Genomic DNA, 21,876 nt, shown 5'->3' with positions numbered 1-21,876 from the left:
AGCAGGACAGCCCCTCACCAGGGTCCTCCTGGGGCCAAAGCTGTCATCTCCCATATCCCAGTGCTGAGCCCGCAGGAAACAGCCACAGAAACCCTGGCCTCTGGCCTGATCAGCCACACGGTGTGGCACGCAGGGTGGCAGCTCCACAGTGTGCTGGAGGATCATTTTTTTGTGCAGTGCTGGCTCCATAAAGCTGGAAGTACAGCTTATGCATCCCCTGCTGTGTACTGTAAGGTCTTCATACCCCAAACCTGGCCAGCTGTGGACCTGCAGCAGGAGGGCAGCCAGCAGCCGGAGCCCCAGGACATGCAGCCGTGCTCCCCAGTCAGGTCAACAAATCATCTCTCCGGGTATCAGTGCCACAGGTAATATTGGCCAGGAAAATGAGTTGCTTGTGCTGCAGAGCAAAGCCTCTCAGGGAGGCTGAAGGTGCTGCAGACCCCAGCAAACAGGCTGGAGCTGGTCACAGCCCACACGCTCCCTCTACACGCACAAGGTGCCCTAAGAAAGCAGCACTCAGAGATGGAAACTTGACTCCCGCAGAAAGCAACTCGACTCCTGCAGGAAGAGAAGCGGAGAAGGGCTCGCTCAGCAGGTGGCTGCAGGGAAGCACAATGTCTCCTTTGTGCAGGCTCATGACAGCAGAGCAGCCTCTGCATTGCCTCATGCCTCGCAGCTGCTGGTGGCTGCTGTGCTGAGCTGTCAACATGGCCAGCCTGGCATTCCCCACCAAGGGTAGGGCAGGGCGGATGCGGTTCAGCAACAGACCAAACCACCACAGGAAAGCATTAAGGCATTAATTTAACCACAGTCCTTGCCTATTATTTAGTTTGCCCACTGTTCAATAGCAGCATAAATATTAATAGGCTTTTGGGCCCAGAACTCTTTTTTTTTTTTTTTTTTTAATGGTCCTTCTTCTATAGAGGCAATAGCTTTTCAGCACAAGCAGCAGTCTGCACGTAACGAACTTGAGCAAACATTACTTACTCAGTCGTATTTACACTGTCCTCCGTTCACTCATGGAAACAGCACAGGGGTTCAGCAAGTCTCATGGCCAAGGGTTTCTGTGAGCAACAAGCAGAATTGTCCAAAGCAGCAGGCTTTGGAAGGGCCTGCCCACCAAGGAGGCTCACAAGAGACCTAACCCTACCCACGTGGCAGGAAAAGGATGAGAATATCGAAAATTCACAGAATCATGGAATGCTAGGGATTGGAAGGGACTTTGAAAGATCATCTGGTCCAATCTCCAGTTCTGGTGGATGCAACATCAACTAAGAATGCAAAATGCTTTGAAAGGAAAAAAAAAATACAAAAAAACATAGAGGGTACCCCAAATTCAGTTTTGCAGGTATTCTGACAAGTAATAGCTTCAGACAAAACAAAAAGAGGTGTTTCTGAGCAATGAGGTCCTTAGCATAGTGGTAGGAACAAAAACACAAAACATCCCCGTGAGGAGGGTGGGGAAGTCTGGTAAGTGACCGGTTTGGCTGAGGCACATTCTCTTCAGGAAACAAAGGCAAAAAGCATCTTCTCCAGGCCAGCCAGACAAAATAGCCTCTTCTGAGAAGCCAGTTTCCTTTATGGGACATTGACTCAAAATACCACTGACTGTATTTGTTCCGTGTAATTATGCTTGACTTCTACATGTGGCAGTGAAATATCTTCCCCTTCAATGATTCCATTAAAAACTTCAGAGCAGGGACTCAAGGGAAAAGAGGAGCCAAGGTGACTCAGGGGGAAACAGAAGCTGCTGTCAGGGGACCCTCTGTATGCACAGCACAGCAAAATTGTACAGGACAAGCAACAAAGGGTCCCAAAGGCCACAGCAGTTGCTTGCATGCCCCACATCTGCTGTGGCTCTGCTCAGCAATTGTTTTCATATTTCCATCCACACTTAAGGCCTGGAAAGTACAAAATTACAGGACAGCATTCTCTTTTTAGTATCAGAGACCCGCGTCCACATCTGTCACTGCGCTTCACCACCTAAAAGCAAAACAGAAACTGACTTTGTGTTCCCAGTCCTATCATTACTTCCCATGCTGGACTAGAAACGAAAAGCACTGACCACGTACACAAACATTTTCTCAGCAGGGCAACCAAGAAGTAAATCGCACATCTGACCCCAAGTAAGCAGTTTTTTTAGGATCAAATGCTAATGTGTGCACTAAGACCTGTTACGACATTTCTGAGACGAGACCCATGTATAGCAGAACAGCAAGACAGAACATGACAACATGTGAAGTAAAATCCTAAACATGTTTTAGGACAAATAAGCACCATTTTTTTTTTTTTTTGCCAGCCATGTGGAACTGGTGTTTTAAAATACCAGTGGGAAGTCACACAGAACACAACTGATACCAGCTCAGTGTGAAGGACACAAAAGCAGCATTTTCCTCGTATGGCATTCCGTGCTCTGCTCTGCCTTAGGCTGGGAGATAGGAAGTGGTTTCAGTGCAGGATTTCACAGAACAGGGCTCACTGAGCAGAAAAGGAAGAAGGCAATAAAGGTTCTTTTAAAGAAATTTTTCAACACACTGAAGTATTCTGTCAAATCAACAAATAAGCTTACAAAAACGGAGGATGAACAATAGTGTCTCACAGTGTAATAAACATCACTCATTAAGATTCAACTGTTTAAAGATTTTAGTCAAGTTTTACAGGGCTAGCTTTGATCCCAAGTTATAAAATACATCCTTTATGGAAGGAAAAAGCACTTCTGCACCTATCTTCTACCACTGAAAGGACTTCTCAGCAGCAGTCAAATGTCCGGGCTGACTTCCAGATAACACGAATGACCAGGTCTCTTTTATTCTCAGAAAGGATGAGCTCCGAGTATCAGAGCCCATTCTTATCAAGGCCAACCAGAGCACAGAGCTTGCAGGTGAGCCAGTGATGCCCACTTAGTTCGTGCCTGCAGGACAGTGCAGACCCTGCCTTGGGAAAGCCAGATAGTAGTGGCACGGCTAAGCCTCTAGATGCTTAGTGAGCCTGCGAACTTTCTCCTTCTTGTTCCTGTTCCCGTGTTTTTTCCAGGGCTTTCCCACCACATTCCCAGAATTGGCTGTAGGCACAGACACGAGGCCACTGCCAGGCCGGTACCCCATTGTAGCCCGGGCTCCTTTCATCAGGGCACGAACATTCTCCTGGAAAGGAAGACACAGTGACCAGATGAGAAGATATTTAATCACAAGGAACTGTGATATGTTAATAAAACCAGACACAGGCAAGTTCAAACTCTACAAGACCTGCTCAGGCCCCAGCTCCAGAGCTGCAGGAAAGGTCAAGCTGTGCAGCTGAGTAAAGTCTGCCAGTAGTTCCCAGTTCTGCCTGCAGCCATGCCTCACTGAGCCAGGTCCTCAGTGCTCACCGCTGCAAGCAGAGGCAGAGTGTTTACAAGACACTGAACTTCGACAGACATTAGCTGTGGCGCTAGGACTGATTCTCACAGTCTCTGCTTTGCACACAACACATTGTCTCTGCAAACAAATCTGGCGTCTGTGAAAGCCAGAACCTAAAATAACTTGCTGGAGTCTGGAGCGTGGGTAGCACTGCTGGGGCTCACAGCCAGACGTGCCAGCACTTTGGGCAGCCAGAGGAAGAGTCTGGTAATCCCAAAAATTCTTTTCAGGTCACAGCTTTCTGAAACAGCTTGCTGTTTCTGAAAAGGGTCTGAGTTTTTGGTTTCAAAATGCATGACTATCTTTAGCTGCGCTGAAACAAATACTGTTCATACCCAGCTACTCAAGCTGAATGGATCACGCTGTGACACATTTACTTCACTGCTAAACACTCCATTCTGATCTCTGTCAGGTGTGCAGACTTCATCAGTCATGCATTTGACATTTCACTACAAGTCATTAATATTTCTTTTCAGTAGTGTAGGTGCAGAACAGATCCCTGTGGGACCTAACAAGAAGCATGTACGTTCAGAGAAATTCTCATTTTCCACTTCAGGACTTCTCAACTCGATTTCAAATCAGTTTCTATGTTCTATTCTTTCTTTCTGATTTTAAGTTCTGAATCAAAATAACCTCACAGTACTAAACTTGTCTTAAAGATGGTTATTACATCTCCCTCTAAATACATGATCTCAAGAAAGAAAAGTTAGTTTGAAGGACCTGTTAGTCCAAAACCACACTCCTAGTTGGTTGCTGTGTCATACCACCTCTTTCCTTTGTCTTTCTTCCCAGTCATTCTCCTGTTTGCTCAAGATTGATGTTAGGCTCATAATGACAAGGGTCACCCTGCTGACACTTTAAAATCAACTTATGTGCTCCTTATTAGCTTATCTTTCAGTCACCTAAGACATTCCCGGTGACTTATGAGATAATAAAAAGAACACAGAGCTCTTGGGTAGAAATTAGGTGTGGATCTCATGGCTTCTAACACCATTAACTCAACCCAGCAGCCCTCCACCCTCAAAGCTATTTTTTCCAGTAATTATGACACACCAGTGCTGCTGTAAAAAATTCCTTTGAAATTTCCCCCGGAATTACCTGGTGGAAAAATGTTTTGTCCACCACATTTTCAATTTGTTTTACTTTGGTATTCTTCTCAGGCTTCGCCTGTCTGCTGGCCTGGACAGTTCTGCTGTCTGGGCATCTTTTATGCTGGTGCTGAAAATTGTTTGGGTCAATGCCAGGAGGTGGATGGCAATATAACAGCTTCCCCTGTGAAAACAGTGGTGTTGAGTTGTTATCAAAAAAGTCAGAGAGACCCCCAGAGAGGAAAAAGAACAACTCCAGAGCTAAGAAGGGCCCCCAGAAGTTCAGGGCCTCACACTGGCAGACTATCAGTATACCTGGTGTCTCTTTCCAGGCAAACCCCTGGTTCAACTTTTAAGTTAAAGCACTGTCCCACTTGAAAGCATCACTCTCAGCTGCAACATTCAGCTTTGAGCAATGCAGTACGAAACTCTCAGAGGAGTACTGGAATATCCTATTAAGAAATACTCAGTGATATGTTGCTGAGAGGTGCTGTAGAAGCATGCAGTACTACAACACTCAGAACTGCAGTCCTTTGTGCCAAATATTGACCCAACTAAACAAAATGGTTTCATTTCCAGAATACCTGCTCCCTCTTTTAAAGGGATCATGATTCCATTTATTTAAAACATTAAAATAGTATGATTTAAGGAGTATTTTAATGTACAGCGATTTTATCCAAAGAAAGTGAATTCACTTTATTGTTATTCTTCATGCTGGAGTGAAACCTTCAGTTCGCCTCTTATCAGGAAGGAAAACACAGACGCAGAAAGAACTTACATTGACGTAGTCTTTTAACACGTATCTAGCTGATCTTGGCTGGTCTGGCTGTCCATGGGCTGTCATAAAGCCTCTCATATCTGGAAGACAAATCAGAAGTACATTCCATGTCAGTACGAGAGAATTAACACATTCTTCTTGTCTGCCTAACTGCACGTTTGTATTCTTCCTCGAAAAACAAAAAAACAAAAACAAATAAACAAACAAACACAACACACTCCCTCAGAAAGAGGTTTCTGTTGGGGAAAGCATGAAGTAAAGGAGAATTTCGCTGACTGCAGAAGAAATGCAGAAGCATCCTAACCTAAAAGGAATGATGTGAGCTGACATCTCCCTACCACCAGAAAATCTGTGTTTTTTTTTTTTTTTTAATTTCTTTTTAAAACCAAAGATAAGCTGCATCAAAGAATCAGACAAGGAACATAAACCTTCACTGCATTCTTCACAGCCTAATTCAAGCCACAGTTGATGGGAGGTATCAATAAGGATGAGAGTGCCAGAGAACAACTGGTAGCTTCAAGGATACAGCAGCGTACTACTGGCAGGTCATTTCATGAACCTCCTCAATAAAAACACTACAGCTGTTCTCCTGCCACCATGTTCAGGAGCAGGCACGAAGTAAAGGTTTTAAAGGTATCATCACTTACATCCGTATGCTGTTAGCAGCTCTTCAGCTGTTGGCTTTCGATCTGGATCCTCATCTTCCCTTGGCCTTATGATACTTATTCCATAGGTTGCTTCCAAAATGTTTCTTGGGATATGCTGGCAAACGTAAGCTAGTGAAGGAAACCACCTTGTGATTTTTGGCTACACGAGTAATCCTGCCCATGTCACTCCAAGTGCACGTTAGAAATGGTTATGGATTTTGGCACAATGCAAAATTTATTTTTTTTTTTTGGTCAAAAAAAACAATGCAACTCTGCTAACAGGATAAACCAAAAATGAGGCAGGGAACAACAAACCCAGCAGGGCTGTTTTATCCAATATGCTCTCAATGCATGACCACACAAACGCCTAGCAGGGCTGGAACATGCTACATCCCACATTCCATATCCAACACTTGCAGCCACCCTCACAAAGCCCATGCAAAGGATATTAAAGAAATGGGGGGGACGTGGTCCCTCATCTGGTCTATAGGCAGAATTCCAGAACAAATCATCTCTGCTTTGGTGGAGATGAAAGATGGCATCACCAGACCAGGGCAGTCACAGAGGCACAGGCCAGGCTCCACATACAGGGTCTACACAAGAAATAACCAATGAGTTCACCAAGGCGAGGCAGTGTCCATGGAGGAAAAAGAAACGAGATCAAATGCACTGATGAAACAGAGATGCAAATGAGAATAAGCAGAAATTTTACTAACAGCTATCTGCCCTGCTGGCCCCAGCCAGTGAATTAAAAAAATCCCACGTCAAAGACAGCAACACTTCCAGGGTTCATAAATAAGGTGTCCAGATGGGGGCAGCAAGATCTTCAGCTCTCCAGTCTGTTGGGTCACTGCCTGTCAGAGGAGAAGCACTCCAGAAACCTTTAAGGTGTTGGACCTTTTGAAATAGGCAGGAGACTGCAGAAGTACAAACTTCACAACGTTCACTGTAGCGCTGGAGCTGCCAACCCAAAATTATGAACTTGATCAACATCAGGCATAACTAGACTTATTCATAGCAATGACTGAGGACAAGAAGGTTGGTTTGAAGCATGACCTTAAGCTACTCAGAGGAGCACTTAGTTTTCAAAGGTTCTCTCCTCAAGGCCAGAGTTGAAAAAAGAAGGGCCAAGCTACCTAAATAAAATTAAGCCAGAGAAAATATATTCCACTGCTCAGCAGCTCTCTTGAAAGATCCTCAAAGCATAACAAGAGTTTGGAAGCAAGGACTCAAGTTTCAAAATGATATACACCGAGCCCACTCTCTCCAACTTAAATGCTGGTGGGCAGAGTTCAGGTTGGCAGACAGTTCTCAGAGAGTCCACACAGCTGCAACTATTTCACAAGGAAGTTCTCTTCTACCAGGGAACAAAATAAATAAAGCAAAGCTCTTTGTCAACAACACCTGAAAGTGTTTCGTACGTCCTGGTGTAGCAGACACTGACACCTTCTTATCTCCAAGGATTGTGTTGATGGTCGAACTTTTGCCTACGTTAGGGTAACCCACCTAGATAACAAAGTAGAATGGTAACAATAATATTAGGCAGGGTCATTCCAGAAAACCAGCAGAGCTCTGACAAAAGCACTTTAACAAATAGTATTGAAAAATCAGGTCAGCAGCAAAGAATACCAAGTTCCAACACTGTAGAATTAATCTTTCCACAAAACCCTTAGTAACTTGCGCTTGCTAGTTTTTTTTAATCCTTACACAAAGCCAGGTTACAGGATGAACATTGCCCATGGAAGGTATATGGAATTAAAACTTAGATTTAGCAAGTTCCATTTTAAGCACAAGGTCCAACTCACCAGTCCAACATTTACTTCCCCATCCTTCACCCTTGGTCCATTGTGCATGGTTTTGAAGATCTCCAGCAGTTCATTTCTCTGTACCAGATGGCTGAAGTTCTTGATGTTCCTTTTCTGCTCCTGCACTGCATGTTGCACTGCAGTACCATCAGTTCTTTCTACTCTCTTTGGGGCAATACCATTTACTTTGCCCCCACCTTCATCTTCAGAACAGGTTTGCCAGGCATCCTCTTCATCATCTTCACAGTCTTCATATTCATCACTACTGTCATCATCACTAACCAGAACTTGGTATTGCAAAGCACTGCCTGTGGATGTGCTTTCTGCACTATTGTCTACTGTGTCATCTTCTTCTTGACTGGAGCTTTCCTCCTCAGAATCACTCAGGTCCTCTGCTACATCTTCAGTACCTAGTTCCTGTGTGAACAGTATTTCATAGGTGAAATTTAAAGGTGGTTCTAAGTCTTGTACTTTACTGTACTTACTGCAGTGCAATCGCATATTTTTTCATTATCCAGATCCCAAGGACTGACAATCCAGTCCTAATGTCTCACGTTTTTTTTAGGGGTCTTAACAAGGATTTGGAAAAAACTAACCCACTTTAGGAGACTGAAAAAAATATTCCTGATTGTATTGTTAGCTTCACTGTGAAGGTATTAGAGATATCTCTCTCCAGGACCACAATTGTCAGCGTGCACACGCTCACTTCCTTACACATAGCAGCAGCAGAGCCCAGCAAATAATTTTTTTTAATTTGTCAAATGTTCCTAGTAATAGGAATGAAAAAACTTCCAAATGTCCAGAACACAAAAATGTTCTGTCTCGTATCTAAACATAACAATAATTTCTAGCTGTCTCATTTTTAGTCTAAACCATTACATTTCTTCCCTGCAAGCAGTTCACATTTAAACATAAAGACCTTTTCATAAGGGCAGTAATTTTGACTTTTTTAAAAAAAAAAAAAAAAAAAAAAGACAAGAGAACCAACACATTTTACATCAATCTGTAAAAACATTTTATCCAAGAACTGTGAACCAGCAGAACAGGCTACATATTTTTGAAAGGAGATAATGGATATTCCATAGCTGAGTGGCAATGGCTCTAACAGAAGAACCCAGCAAACCCTGAAAGTGGAATTTATTGATAACATATAACTTGAGGCAGCAACACATTTTGTTCCACTGTGCAAGAAAGGTTTCTCAGTTACTTTAGGTTCTCAAAGAAACACCACCACTCAGCAGGAGAGAAAAATCCTCTGTATAGATAACCACATACCTCACAGCATCCCTCTTGGAAAGGATTCCAACTCATTGAGGTATTGTTTACAGACAGATATACAAGGACTGTTTCTGTAGCTATTCATCAGTAAGTTCAAGAAACAAATTCACATTCTACTTCAATATTCTTTACCATTTCATTAACTTTGAAATTGCAAGCTCTATGAACAGCGACAGAAAGGTGTACCGCTTCATTCACCATTTTAATTTCCTCGTTTTTGTCTCTGAATCAGTTATTAAAATGCTGTTTTAGAGCCAGTCAGGTCCGCAGAGAAATCCTTCCATGAGACAAAGCCTCTGCCTTTCTTTCCTAGAAAGGAGCTCAGGTATATCACAAGCTTAACTGCAAAACAAGTTACCAGAGGCAGCCAGCACACACCCAGTTCGAACTGGTCATTTACAGTACCTTCTCTTCTCCAGATAGCCGTTTGCACTCTGCCAAAGCTGACCAGAACACCACTTTTATGCCCTCTTTCTCAAAGAACTGTGCCCAAGCAGCCCGCTGCTCTTCACTCAGCAAATCCGCTTTGTTTATCAGGATCATGTTCTCCTTGTCGCTGCTGACTTCCTTGACATAACTTTCCTGAAGAAAATAAGAGAAAAAAAGTAGTTCTTACCCTGGTCTGGACTCCTCCCACAAGGCGATATAAAAGCAGCAAGGCAAGTTGTCACATCCAGCTCCATGCGAGTGTAGCTAAGCTTACTGTCCCTTGGGCTAGATAGATCTGGTGTAGAGCAGACACCACAGGCACAAATGGGAGCACGCAACCACTGCAATACAGGTTGTTTCTGGCCATGCGTGCAAACATCTTGCCTGCTTAGATTGATGGCAAGACATTAACCAGCACCTCACAGCAAGAACTCTTAGGATCGACCGTTTGAGTAATTTCATATTGCATTGACGCAATGCAATGATGAATGCATTGACTGCACTGCATGATGGAATAAAAATGGATGGTTAAGTGTGGACACTTCCAGAGCACAGTCAGGAGCAGAAATATATCTGCAATATAACACCAGCAGAACTGTCTCTAAATCAACTATGTTTTGCGTGAAATATCAAAAAGCACTTACGAAAAATAATGTAATGCCAGAATCCTTGAATAGTAAGGTATCCAGTTAAACACAACAGCTGAACAGCTTCAGCATATGTGGCTTAATGTATTGGAAGAAAATAAATCACATGAATAAACTCTCAGAAATAAAAATGAAAATAGTCAAGAAGGTAGTTTACTTACCAGATCTTGGCATCTAAACAGAAGGGGGTTTCGAGCATCCACAATCTGGACTACAATGTCGCTGCAAAAAATAAAAAGAAGCCCCATGAAATACTCCTCCTTACACTGCCACAAAAAAAGCAAGAACACTTTACTCACTTTCATTTTTTAAATGAATTTTACCTGTTTTAATTATATTATCTTATTATGTACCTTTACTGAATTAACAAAGTGTCTTAGCATTCCACATGCCCTAAGAGAGCCACATTCATGCCACAAGGCAGCATTGCTGTGCAATACTTCTGCTTGTCTTGCTCAGGTAATACTCCCGCACAGTAAGCAAAGGGAAAGCAGGTATACATGGTTTGCCATCTAACCTTCGGAAATGTTCAGCAGGCAAGAACAAGACTACAAGTATTCTATCACTCAGAATGTTACATAGCTTTGTCTCTCTCTGTTCTCAGACCCAAACTGCAGCAATGTGCTACAGAGGAAGAAGAGGTGGTTTTCCTACACAAGAAGATTTTCCAGAACACTGTTGTCCCCTTTGCATGGGGGAAGATGTACAAAGTCTCCAACAAATGACCTGAAGATACTGAGCATTTGCTGTCAGGTATCTTCAAAATTTCTTTTGTACTCTTTGCTTCACAAAAAGCATAGAACAGTGGAAGAAGTCTTACACTTCAATAAAACATGTTGTTCCTCCACGTAAGAAAGGCCTTGTAAATCTGCTTTTAAGAAATCCAGCCATCAGGCTGCCACCACATACATGACAAAGACTCACCAGTTCTATGTGAAAATTAAATGCAATGGCTTCAGATATGAGCATTCATGTCTCTTCTTTCAAAAGGGTGGGAAAATATAACTACATCATCTTCCACTAGAACTTCTCCAGTTACATGATTTAAAATACTGGTTAGCAGATGCTGATTTTATTTGTTTGATGATTCTATTTGTTGATTTCTGTTAGCTCCAGACAACTTCAGAACACTACAGGTTGAACGGCGGGATTTAAAGTCTCACAAAACAATTACTTAAAAATAAATAAATAAGAAACCCCAAGGAAGTCATTACATAAGTCACACGGGTGCAAAGTATTGCACATTTACAGAAATTCAGAGATCAATTTGAAAGACAAATGACACCATGTACTGCGATAGGATACAGAAAAGTCATTGAATGACACTGCTGGGAACTAGCTTGAAACAGTGATGAGAAAAGGCTGACAATGAATCAAATCTAACTGGCAACAGAAGGGACTGGGTGACTTTCCCATTAGGTTCTAAGACAGTATACTCACCCTACCTGAAATAAAGAGCTGCAAGAAGAGCCAAAAAACATTAACAACACTTTCCAGGCTCAAAACACACACTCATAGGGCACATCATGATATGCTGTAGCAGATGCTCCTGACCCAGCCCTCACAAACTCAAAGCCCTGGTAGCACCCAGCACAAAGACACTTCTGTGAAAGGATCAGCTCACCATGACCTCACTGATGAAGTATTTTTCAATTTTATGAAAATCAGAAGAGATTCTCAAACTTAATTACTAGTGAAATTAAATGCCCCAGTCAGATTAACTTAGGAAAAAGCACTCCTATTGTATTACAGCTCTGCAGAGCAAACAAAGCTATTTCTGTGATATGACAGGCTGCTGCCTTTTCTGCACTGCTGCAATTTCTCTGCATGACGAGAAGCCAAAGACCAAGAGGCTCTTTCTTTCCAAATGCTACTTTGTTTTTCTCCCTTCTCTCCCGCCCCTGGAAGTCAGGATACAACTGTGTGGTTAAAAGAGAGGGGCAAGGGTTAATCTTGGCATAAGAGCTCAAAGAAACATTCTTAGAAGATGCCTCCCACACAGAGTTACTGGAAGAAGCCAAGAGCAGCAGCATCTGAAGAATCACTGGAGACTCACAGTGAACTGTCTGCAGAATTGCCATGCTGAGAGCTAGCGTGCACTATCAGCTGCTCTTCCTGACGTCACCTTTTGATCGCTTCAAAACAAAATCACTTCAGTGCTGATAACAGAACATTACTTACTGTAATTGCTTTTCCAGTGCTCAGAAACTTGATATGTGGCTCAAAAACTTCAGTTCAGGAAAAAACATTAAACGTTACTTTTAAAAAGCAGGCAGTAATTTTTTTTTTTTTTACCTTCTTTCAATGACTCTCCAAAGTTGACGCCAAAACTCCAAGTTCCGTTCAAATGGGGTTAGAATTAACTTTTTTTCTTCCTCAAGGCTATGGTAAAACAGAGTAAAGACATCATATTTGGTGCACGTCAGGCAAAAAGCACACCACTGGCTCTTCCTTAGGCCCAAGAGACTTTAGTTACAGAGAGAGCTATCAAAATCAGACTCAAATGCAGGTACTGTTTCTGCTAGTTTTGCAAATAGATGAGGCACCCAGGTAAAGTCATGTCAGTGGCACTGATTCAATAGGAACACAATGGCTCCTGACTGTACCAACAGGGAAACAGTAAATAATGAAAAGGGCAAAAACTCATCAAAAGACTTCCTGTGAAATTTCAGAGCTGTAGTAACGAACCTGGGAAGTTATCCCAAATGCCAGCAGTTATTATGCAACCAAGTATCACCTTGAGAAAATAATGCATTTCAGGACAATACCTGAAATAGCTCTATACAATCTTTAACTCACTATTAGCAGAGCCCGAGCGACTTTGCTCAGGGCAAAGCAGGCTCACTGTGTGCATGCTGATACAACCTAACTCCCCAGGCCAGCAGAGGCAGCACAGGACCAGCACAATCTGCTGTAGACAGAGCTGGCAGCACCACTCTCAGGGCAGCACTGCTGCTCTTAGATGATACATTCATCACTCCAAAGTCAAGAGCACAACACACTCCGTCGTGAACATTAGGGAATCACAGGGGCAAGGCTGAATGCAGTACTTTTAATAAAGCAGATAACACAGTTTGGAGATTGAGAAACAGCAGCTATGGGTAAGCACTGCAAGAACTTGGGCTGTAAGCAGTACAAGAATGTGCACGCACAGTAGAACTACGTGCAGCTCACCACAAAGGTGTGTCTGTACTGTGACTGGGATGTCCAACCTTCTAGAAGAAGTACAAGAAGCCACTGCGAGGAGGTTAATTTTAGATGTCTAACAAGGATAAGTACAACCCATCTCTTCCTGGGGAAGGGTCCAAATCTGAACAGCCATACACCACACACTCACAAATGCATACTCACTGGGCAAGCTGTCGCCTCCATTCAAGAAAGCTTTCCCTCTCAGCTTGTTTCAAGTCTTCTGCACTGGTTGTCCTATCCCAATATGGCCTGCAACAAATGCATTTTGGAGCAGATGGTCAAAAGTTTTAGTGGTTATACCAGTTATATTATTATAGCAAGCATCTACAAAGAACACAGGTACCACACGCTCAGTTACAGTGACGTGGTTGTAGGTCACACGTACAGGCAACTATTTTCTGCTGCTTTAAGTACTTCTCATTTCCTTGGTCCCTTTAAACCCCGCCAGCTAAAGTGAAATGGACATTACCCTACACACAGCGTATCTCACACAGTTGGTCTCCCCAACTGAGATTTGCAGGGCGTTGAAAGCAGAGGATTCACCTCTCTGTCTACTGCGCATAAAAGGTCTGAAAGGTTTGCTGGGTGGAAGGCCAAGTCACGGCACCCCCCAAAACACGGGGCTGACAAAGCAGCGTCCCCAGGCTGACAGAGCCCACACGGGAGCCCACCACCTCAGCGGGCGCCCAGCCCAGCATCACCCACCTCCTCGGGATGCGCAGGAACCGCCGGTTCTCCTCGTGCAGCTGCTGGACGTGCTGGGCCTCCTGCGCCGTGAGCAGCCCGGTGCGGCTCTGTGCAGACACAAACTGGATGTTCAGCCGCTCTGAGGGACGGGACAGACAGAGGAGATCACACAGAGCCTGATGTGCCTGGCAGCACCCCTGCTGCCTGCCCCCATTACCCCAGCCCCCCTGCCCCATCCCCACAGCCCCACAGCCCCCCCCCCGGCCCTTTCCAGCCCCTCACCAGCCACGAAGCGGGTGCCGGCCAGCTCGGCCGTGGCCAGGAACTCCTCCAGCGGGCTCTGCTCCACCGCCGACCGCTGCTCGGGGCCAGCCTCGTCGCCCACCTCGCTGGCGTGCCGCTGCCGGGACGGGACAAGAGGCCGCCGTTAGCCCGCACCGATACCCCCCCGGCCATACCCCCCCGGCCATGCACCCCCGGCCCCATCCCCGCCGCCCTACCCATGAGGCGGCCCCGCGGCGCCCCGCGCCCCGCTGCAGGCAGCGGCCGAGCCCCGCGCCCCGCTTCCTCCCCATGCGGCCCGCCCGGAACCGGCCGCCCCGGCAACCGGAGCTCCCCGCAGCCGCCGCTCCGCCGCGGCCCCGCTGCGCCGTTCCGGGGAGGGAAGGTTCCGCCCGCTGGCCCCGTGGCCGCCCTGGGTCTCCCCCTTGTCCCCGTCCTGCGTCCCCGTTGTCCCCTCTGTGTGTCCTGCCCGGCCCCACGGCCGCCGCTCGCTGCCCTGTCCCGCCGGCTGTCCCTGTGTGCAAAGAAAGAAGGGCTCGGTGGGACGCCCGCAGCCCGCTCAGCTGCCTCTTTCCCCTCGTTTTTTCCCCAAAACCACCACACAGAGGGCACACGGCGGTCCTGGTGCCTCAGGGGACCCTCAGCAGAGGACTGAGCCAACGACCTGCTGCTCAGCACCTCACCGGCTTTCATCCAGCCTCCTTCCACAAACCCACCTCAGGCCTTCAGCAGGGTGCATCAGCAAGGGTCACAGCACAGAGCAGTGCTGAGGGAGATGCAGACTAGGTGGCCAAGTGACAGAGACAGCCAAGTCTCGCCTAGGTCCTTAATTCCCTATTTTTAACTGCAGCATTCCCCAGCCCACCCATCGCTGTGCTGCATCTACCTCAGCAAGATGGTTGTACCTCACCTGGCAACCTGCTTCTCCTAGATGACATTTACTGAGGAGTAAAAGTCTTCTAGGAGAAGACACAGGAGCTGCGTAGAGGTGGCCTGGGTACCCATGCACATACATTAGGGGCTGAGAGCTCAGGACAGCATGGAGGAGATGAGTACAAAACCTCCAGCAGCACAGCCCCGCTTGGCTGCACCACCAGGCTCCTCTGCTCCATGTTAACAGAGCGCCTGGCTGGCTGGAGGGCAGCCACAGCTGCTGGGACTGCTCACAAAAAATCCTGGACAGACAAAGGCAAAGTCTGCTCCCCTTCCACTGCGGGGTAATCATCTGCTAGTACCAAAAAGGCTGGCTTCCCTCCCAACTTCTTCTGCCCTGGAGCAAAACCATTGCTCCAGTTTTTCATGCAAATCCTGAGAATTATTTAGTAGCAGCAGCTCATTTTCAAAAGCCAGCAGTGCCAGTGCATTTTGCCTAAAGGAAACATTGTTCTTTCTGGACAACTTTTCCTCCATTTTCCTTTAAGGCAGCACTGGGAGATCTCAGGACTGTGTCTCTGAAATATTCATGTGATGGCTATTCATTATTCATGCGGTTTCACAATGCTTAATTCAGCGGTATTACCGGCTCAAGCCTGACAAGCAGATAGACTAAAAACCACCCCCTGCCCCCCAAGGCACCCCTGAAAGGACACACGGACAGTTCTGCTCTGTGCAGCATTGCATCTGCCTGAATCCCCTTGTTTGCAGCTGCAGTCAGACACGTGTCAGCACGGCAGGGAGATGGGCCTGAAGAGCAGCAGGGCTCCTGCCGGGCAGGAGGGCACCATGTATTCACCCAGGGTCTGGAGAGCAGCTGGGACAGGGCTGGCCAGGGAGGGGACAAACTGACACGCAGAGCCAGCAGCAGCACCAGGCTGTCCTCATGGGTGGGACAGAGGTGCCAGAGGAGCCCTGGGCCTGGCAGAAGGGCCACCACGACGTGCCACAGGGCAGGCTGAAACCATCCTGCGCCTGGGACCACCAGGAAAAGGGGGAGCCTGGTCTTTTGGGAGTGAGCTCACTCCTCTCCAGGAGCAGGCTGAGTGCTGGGAAGGCACCAACCCTGCTGGTGCCCTCCAGCAAGTTTTTCAGACTCCGCTTATTCCACCAGCCACACGAAGATAAAATCACCTTCCTGCCTGTTGGGGTGGGGGAAGGTTAATCAGGCAGGGCCACGTGCATCGGAGCAGGCAGGGGATTTCTCCAGCTTCCCAGGCACTGGCTTGACCTGGGCTCAGCCCCGCTGCCCCGTGCCTCCCCGGTCCCCTCCACACAGACAGGGGCAGCCCTCGTGGCACTGGGACGTCAGGCAGAGGACACCGCCCTGACGCCACCTCTGCCCCTTGGCTGCTGGCACAGCAGGAGGTCAGATGCTTGGCACGGTCTGTGAGCACCTCCCGGGGGCTCTGCCCCCCGCTGCCCTTCTAATTATAGCAGCGGGCGCAGGAAGCACGGGGCTGCCTGTGCAGGAAGCGGGGTGTGCCCGCCCTCGGTGTCTGAAAAACAACTGCGGTGGCAGAGGTGTGCCGCGACCGCCGCGGCCTCAGCTGCCCTGCCCAGAGGCACATCCCCGGCCCCGGGGCTGCGGCACCCCGAGCTGTGCCAGCAGCAGCCCTCGGTGCGCCAAGGGACCTGGGGCTGTCACCGCGTGGGCACCCTGCGCTCCTCACGCCCTCCTGGCATCGCTCCTTCCAAGCCCTGGCCCATCAGGATGGGGTGTTGATGCCCTTTGGCACCCACGCAGGGTGGCAGGAGGTGTTAATTAAAGGCCATTAATGACCCTTTTCCTTGAGAGCTGGGGTGTGCCTCGCGCCACCCCCTGCCCAGCCCATCTCGGGCTGCCCCAGCTCCATGCAGCAGGTGAGAGCTGGAGGAGCAGCACTGCGGCAGGGCACACGGCACTTGTCCTGCGCTGCGGGGGCCTGGGCTCTGCTCAGGCTTTCATTTTCATGGGAAATCCTGACATTTCAACGCTTCCTTTGTCCCACTTGGGAACAAAGGGTTGAAGCTCCGCTGCTTATCACAGTTACAGAGCCTCGAAAACGCTTTGTTTTGGAAAATACCGAAATGCCGGTTTGAAGCGTTTCGCTTTGACTGTGTCACTTCGTCTGCTGCAGCAAGATGAGATCTGCTGCTATCTAGGGTGTGTTCACATGCTGACAAAATCGATACAACCCCATGAATTATTTTGGCCTCCTCACATCCACTTTCCTCCATCGGCAGGCTGCTCGGGCACAAGCAGCACCCACTGCCCTCCCCGGCCACGCAGACCTCCGCCAGCTCCAGCTGCAGGGCACAGAAACCACCCTGGTGCTGGGGCTGCTCCCCGCAGGGTGTCACCCATCCGGGAAGCACCAGCGGGGCAGGCATAACACGTCCCAGCAGGGGCGATGAGCAGCACACCCCGAGCCCGCAGCCGGCAGTGGGGTGCAGCTCTGGGCCTCATGCCGCAGAGCGAGGAGGAGGAGGGTGGAGCAGGGCAGGAAGGGGCAGTGCTGCCAAGGGCCAGGCACAGCGCTGCAGCTCAGGCTGTGAGCAGGGAAGGCTGGGCTGCTGGGGAGAGATTGTATCTGCCAGACTTTCCCACGCCGTGGAAAAGCTCTCCAGGCGGGCGGGCGCACAGAGGCAGGTGATGCTCGGTAGCTGCTGGTGTGTAACGTAAATGGAGAGCAGGCTGCTTGGCTCCCCCCGGGCTACGGGGCTGTGTAGATAAGCCCCTGGAGTGAATGCCCTGCAGAGCTCGGGTCCTGCTGTCCTCGCAGGGAGCCTTGTGCTTGTCCCGGCCCTGCAGGGCTGGCCGCTGTCGTGCTGTACCTCAGGTTCCCCTCCTGGCAATGAAACGCAGACATCCACGGGAGCATCCACACGCTCAGGGCTGGTGTCTCAGACATAACTGAGCCTCTCTGTGCTGCCAGACTTTGTGCAGACACCCAGCAGCAGCACTATCCAGCCTTGGGCTGGAAACACCGCAGCACAGCCCCCAGCTCAGGGCTACAAGGGGTCGGCCCCGAACCGAAGCAGACAGAGACGGTCCTGATGCTAATCAGGCCCACTAACGAAGCATGGAAGGCTGCAGTGATCTGGCACTCCAAACGGTGAGAAAGTACAGTTAGGAGCCGAGCTGAGACAATTTCCATCCTGAGGCCGGGTTTAAACCACAAGGCGCCTTCCCTGCAGCTGCACTTTCGGCTGGCCCACAGGCAGCTGCACTGGGTGCTGCTCCCCGGCTGCGGCACCCGTCGGGCTCCGTGATGGGTGACGCTGAAACCTGCACCCCGTGTACGTGTGCTGAGCCCAGAGCAGCATTTCAGAGGGTGCAGGGCTTTACACCCAGGACAGAAAACGAAGCCTGCCCTTCCCAGAGCCAGCGACAGACTTTCTAAACCTGCAAAAGTGCTGCGCTAGACCTGCCAGAGACAGGAAACGCCGTGTGTTGCAGACACACACCCAGCAGCGCCTCTGGAAACAGATGCGGTCATGGGTCCCTGCCGCCAGCCCGGGCTGGGCCCCTGGGGACCGCGTCTGCAGCGCTGCCCGCGGTGCGGGGCCGGTTTGGAGGGGAAGCAGGCGGGCAGCTGGGCTCCGAGCAATGGGCCCCGGCCGCCGCGGTTGCCTGCAGTTCCCGGGCGGGCTGCTAGGTGGCACGATGCAATAATAATAACGCCAATTAGCTCTAATTGATCCAAACTCTGTAAACGATTTGTCAAGACGATTTAAGCGCACTTTTGCCTGTTTTACCGCATTAATAAGTATTCGCTCCCGTTCTGCCGGGCGCTTCTGGACACCCCGACAAAGCAGCTCGGGACTCGCTCCGCAGAGGGCAGGACACCGCTGCGGGAAGCTGCGGCGAGCAGCCGGGGGCCGCCTTTTCTGAAGCTCTCCTTTAGGGGACCGTGCCCCAGCATCCCCACCAGAGAGCTGCAGGAAGCTTCTGCTCTCCCTGCTGCACCGGGGGGGGCCGCACAGCACCTGCCGGCCTCCCCCCACCGCAGCCCCCCGGTGCCCGGTGCCCGGTGCGCGGCGCCCGGCGGGGGCGCACGGCGGCGGGGCCGGGGCGCTGCGGGGCGGCGCGGCGGGGCTGACACCGCCCCCTGCCCGCCCCTCGGTGGCGGTGGCGGTGCCGGGGCCGGGGCCGGGGCCGCAGAGCAGCGGCGGCGGCGCAGAGCAGAGCGGAGCGGAGCGGCGGCGGCGGCGGCGGCGGCTCCGCGGGCCGCGGGCAGCGGGCGCTCCGCCCTCGGTGCGCGGGGCCTCCCCTCTCCGCGCCCGCGGAGCGCCGGCAGCCGCCCTATATCTCCGGTCCGCGGCCCCGTGAGGATGTGAGGCGGGCGGGCAGCCCGGCCGCCCCCGCCGTGGCATGAGCCCCCTCGGCCCGAGCCGTCGGCGCGGCGTGTAGCCGAGGCTGGGCTGGGGCGATGCTGCCCTGGAAGCGGAGCAAGGTGGAGCTGGGCGCCGGCGAGGCGAGGCGGCAGGGCAAGGCCAAGGGCTACGCGGTGAGCGTGCACTACTCGGCGCTCACCTCGCTGGCTCGAGCGTGCCCCGAGAGCGCCCTGCACCGCGTGGGCAGCATGTTCCGCTCCAAGCGGCGGAAATTCCGCGTGACCAGCGAGGATCCCACGTACACCGTGCTCTACCTGGGCAACGCCACCACCATCCAGTCCAAGGGCGAGGGCTGCACCGACCTGGCCGTCTGCAAGATCTGGAGCAAGAGCGAGGCCGGCCGGCAGGGCACCAAGATGAAGCTGACCATCAGCGCGCAGGGCATCCGCATGGCCCACGCCGAGGACAAGGGGCTGCGGCGGCCCGGCCACCTCTACCTGCTGCACCGCGTCACCTACTGCGTGGCCGACCCGCGCCTGCCCCGCGTCTTCGCCTGGATCTACCGCCACGAGCTGAAGCACAAGGCGGTGATGCTGCGCTGCCACGCCGTGCTGGTCTCCAAGCCCGAGAAGGCGAAGGCCATGGCCCTGCTGCTCTACCAGACCTCGGCCACGGCGCTGGCCGAGTTCCGGCGCCTGAAGAAGCGGGACGACGCGCGGCACCAGCAGCAGCAGCTGGTGGGCGAGCAGAGCATCCCGCTGGTGCCGCTGCGCAAGCTGCTCAACGGGCAGTGCTGCTACAAGCCGCCGGTGGAGCGGAGCCGCAGCGCGCCCAAGCTGGGCTCCATCACCGAGGACCTGCTGGGCGAGGAGCAGGAGGAGCGGGCCATGCACTGCGAGGACTGCGAGGACATCCTGGAGGCGCTGGGCGAGCCCGAGGGCGAGCTGCTGCGCTCTGGCGCCGGCCGCGGCGAGGCTCCGGAGCTGGGCCAGCTCCTGCGCGACCTGGGCGAGCTCAGCCTGGGCAACGACCTGCGCTCGCTGCGCGCCGACCTCCGCGTCCGGCGGCTGCTCTCCGGGGAGAGCACGGGCAGCGAGTCCTCCCTGGAGAGCAACGGCCCCGACGGCGCCGCCCCGGCCTGCAACGGCGCCGAGCAGCCGCCCCCCGGCGACCCGGAGACCGGCTGAGCGCACGGCGGCGCCGGGGGCGCACGGCTCGGCCCGGGGCACCGGCGGCCCCCCCGGCAGCGAACGGCCCCTGCCGGGAGTGCGAGGCTCCGCCGGGCCGCCCTCGGAACACCGGGGTGCCCCCGAGCCCCCCCGGGAGCACCGGGTCCCCTCCGCAGTCAGCGCACGGTGTCCCACCCCCCCCCCGGAGCCCGTGGCTTCACCGGGGAGCACCGGGACCCCCCTGGCGGCACCGCGTGGTCCCCACTCGGTTGTGCATGGCCCCTCCGGGTCCCCTCCGGGTCCCCCCGGCCCCTCCGGGAGCGCACCGGGTCCCCGCGGCGCCGCCGCGTCCCGAGACCGGGGGCCGGGGGCTGCCGCGGCCCGAGGACGGGAGGTGGCTGCGGGCTGTTTACCTCCGGCTCAGCCCTTGAAGATCTGCCAAATTCCTGGAATAGCTTTCCCCGGGGAGGGAGGGAGGGAGGAGGGAGGTGTTGCGCCTTGTTTACAGTCAGAAATCTCACATCCGAGGGGAGGGGGGTGCGGGGGGGCGCCGTTTTCTACATTAAAGTCACTCCATCGTGCTGTCGTGTCCGAGAGGTTTGCACTGTTGTGAATTTTTTTTATTATTATTATTTTTAATTTAGACCCTCTTTTTTTTTGGGCCCCGGTCCTGTCCCCGGTCTCAACGCTCTAGATCTTTTGCTGTGCAAAAGAAAACTCTACTTGTGGCTGTTCACCTGTACATAGGGAAATGTATGCAAATACATTGGGTTATTTTTAAGAACACCACCATCGCGATCTCCTCTGTTTGCACATACGTGAAGAAAATAAAGATGACGATAATTTAAAAGAACCGGGGTCACTGTGGTGATTTGTCCTCGTTTGTGTGCGTTCCTGGAAGGAGTGGGGGGGGTTAGCTCCCTCGAGACATGTTGTACGGGGTGCTTAAGGTCTTTTCTGAGACACAGGGATGGGATTGCCTGTACCAACAGGGACAGGAACGTGCACGAGGCCTCGTGTCTGCTGCTGGATCGTAGCTCTTCTATCACTGCTAATTATTATAATCACTGAGGCTGCCTTCAGCCGCAGCACCTGGGCTGTGCCCCGCTGGGCTCACCACTGCAGCAGGGCCGGGATGATGCTGGGTGCTCTGGTAGGTGGGAGTGGGACGGGACTGGTGCATGGGATGATGGTGCTTGGGTAAGCTGCTTCTTGCCTCGCCGTGC

The 21,876-nt window shown here is 51.1% G+C and overlaps 2 protein-coding genes across 2 annotated transcripts; one reads left to right on the top strand and one right to left on the bottom strand.

Moving 5' to 3' along the window:
* Positions 1-2,237: 2,237 nt before the first annotated feature.
* On the bottom strand, positions 2,238-14,559 carry LSG1 (large 60S subunit nuclear export GTPase 1). The gene is made up of 14 exons (XM_084530176.1): positions 14,447-14,559; positions 14,229-14,346; positions 13,965-14,085; positions 13,422-13,508; positions 12,366-12,452; positions 10,232-10,292; positions 9,400-9,576; positions 7,717-8,133; positions 7,316-7,417; positions 6,361-6,504; positions 5,912-6,035; positions 5,265-5,344; positions 4,497-4,670; positions 2,238-3,143 (listed from the first exon to the last, which is right to left on the bottom strand). Exons 1-14 carry the CDS (start codon positions 14,519-14,521, stop codon positions 2,964-2,966), a joined length of 1,947 nt encoding a protein of 648 aa, XP_084386302.1. The 5' UTR covers positions 14,522-14,559; the 3' UTR covers positions 2,238-2,963.
* Positions 14,560-19,412: 4,853 nt separating this feature from the next.
* FAM43A (family with sequence similarity 43 member A) lies at positions 19,413-20,811 on the top strand. The gene has a single exon (XM_084530177.1). It carries the CDS (start codon positions 19,577-19,579, stop codon positions 20,666-20,668), a length of 1,092 nt encoding a protein of 363 aa, XP_084386303.1. The 5' UTR covers positions 19,413-19,576; the 3' UTR covers positions 20,669-20,811.
* The last annotated feature ends 1,065 nt before the right edge of the window (positions 20,812-21,876 follow it).

Source organism: Aythya ferina (genome assembly GCF_964211825.1).
Source record: "Aythya ferina genome assembly, chromosome: 9".
In the NCBI taxonomy this organism is placed as follows: Eukaryota; Metazoa; Chordata; class Aves; order Anseriformes; family Anatidae; genus Aythya; species Aythya ferina.
Note: the sequence above shows the minus strand (reverse complement) of the source record. Positions and strands in the feature narration are given on the sequence as shown.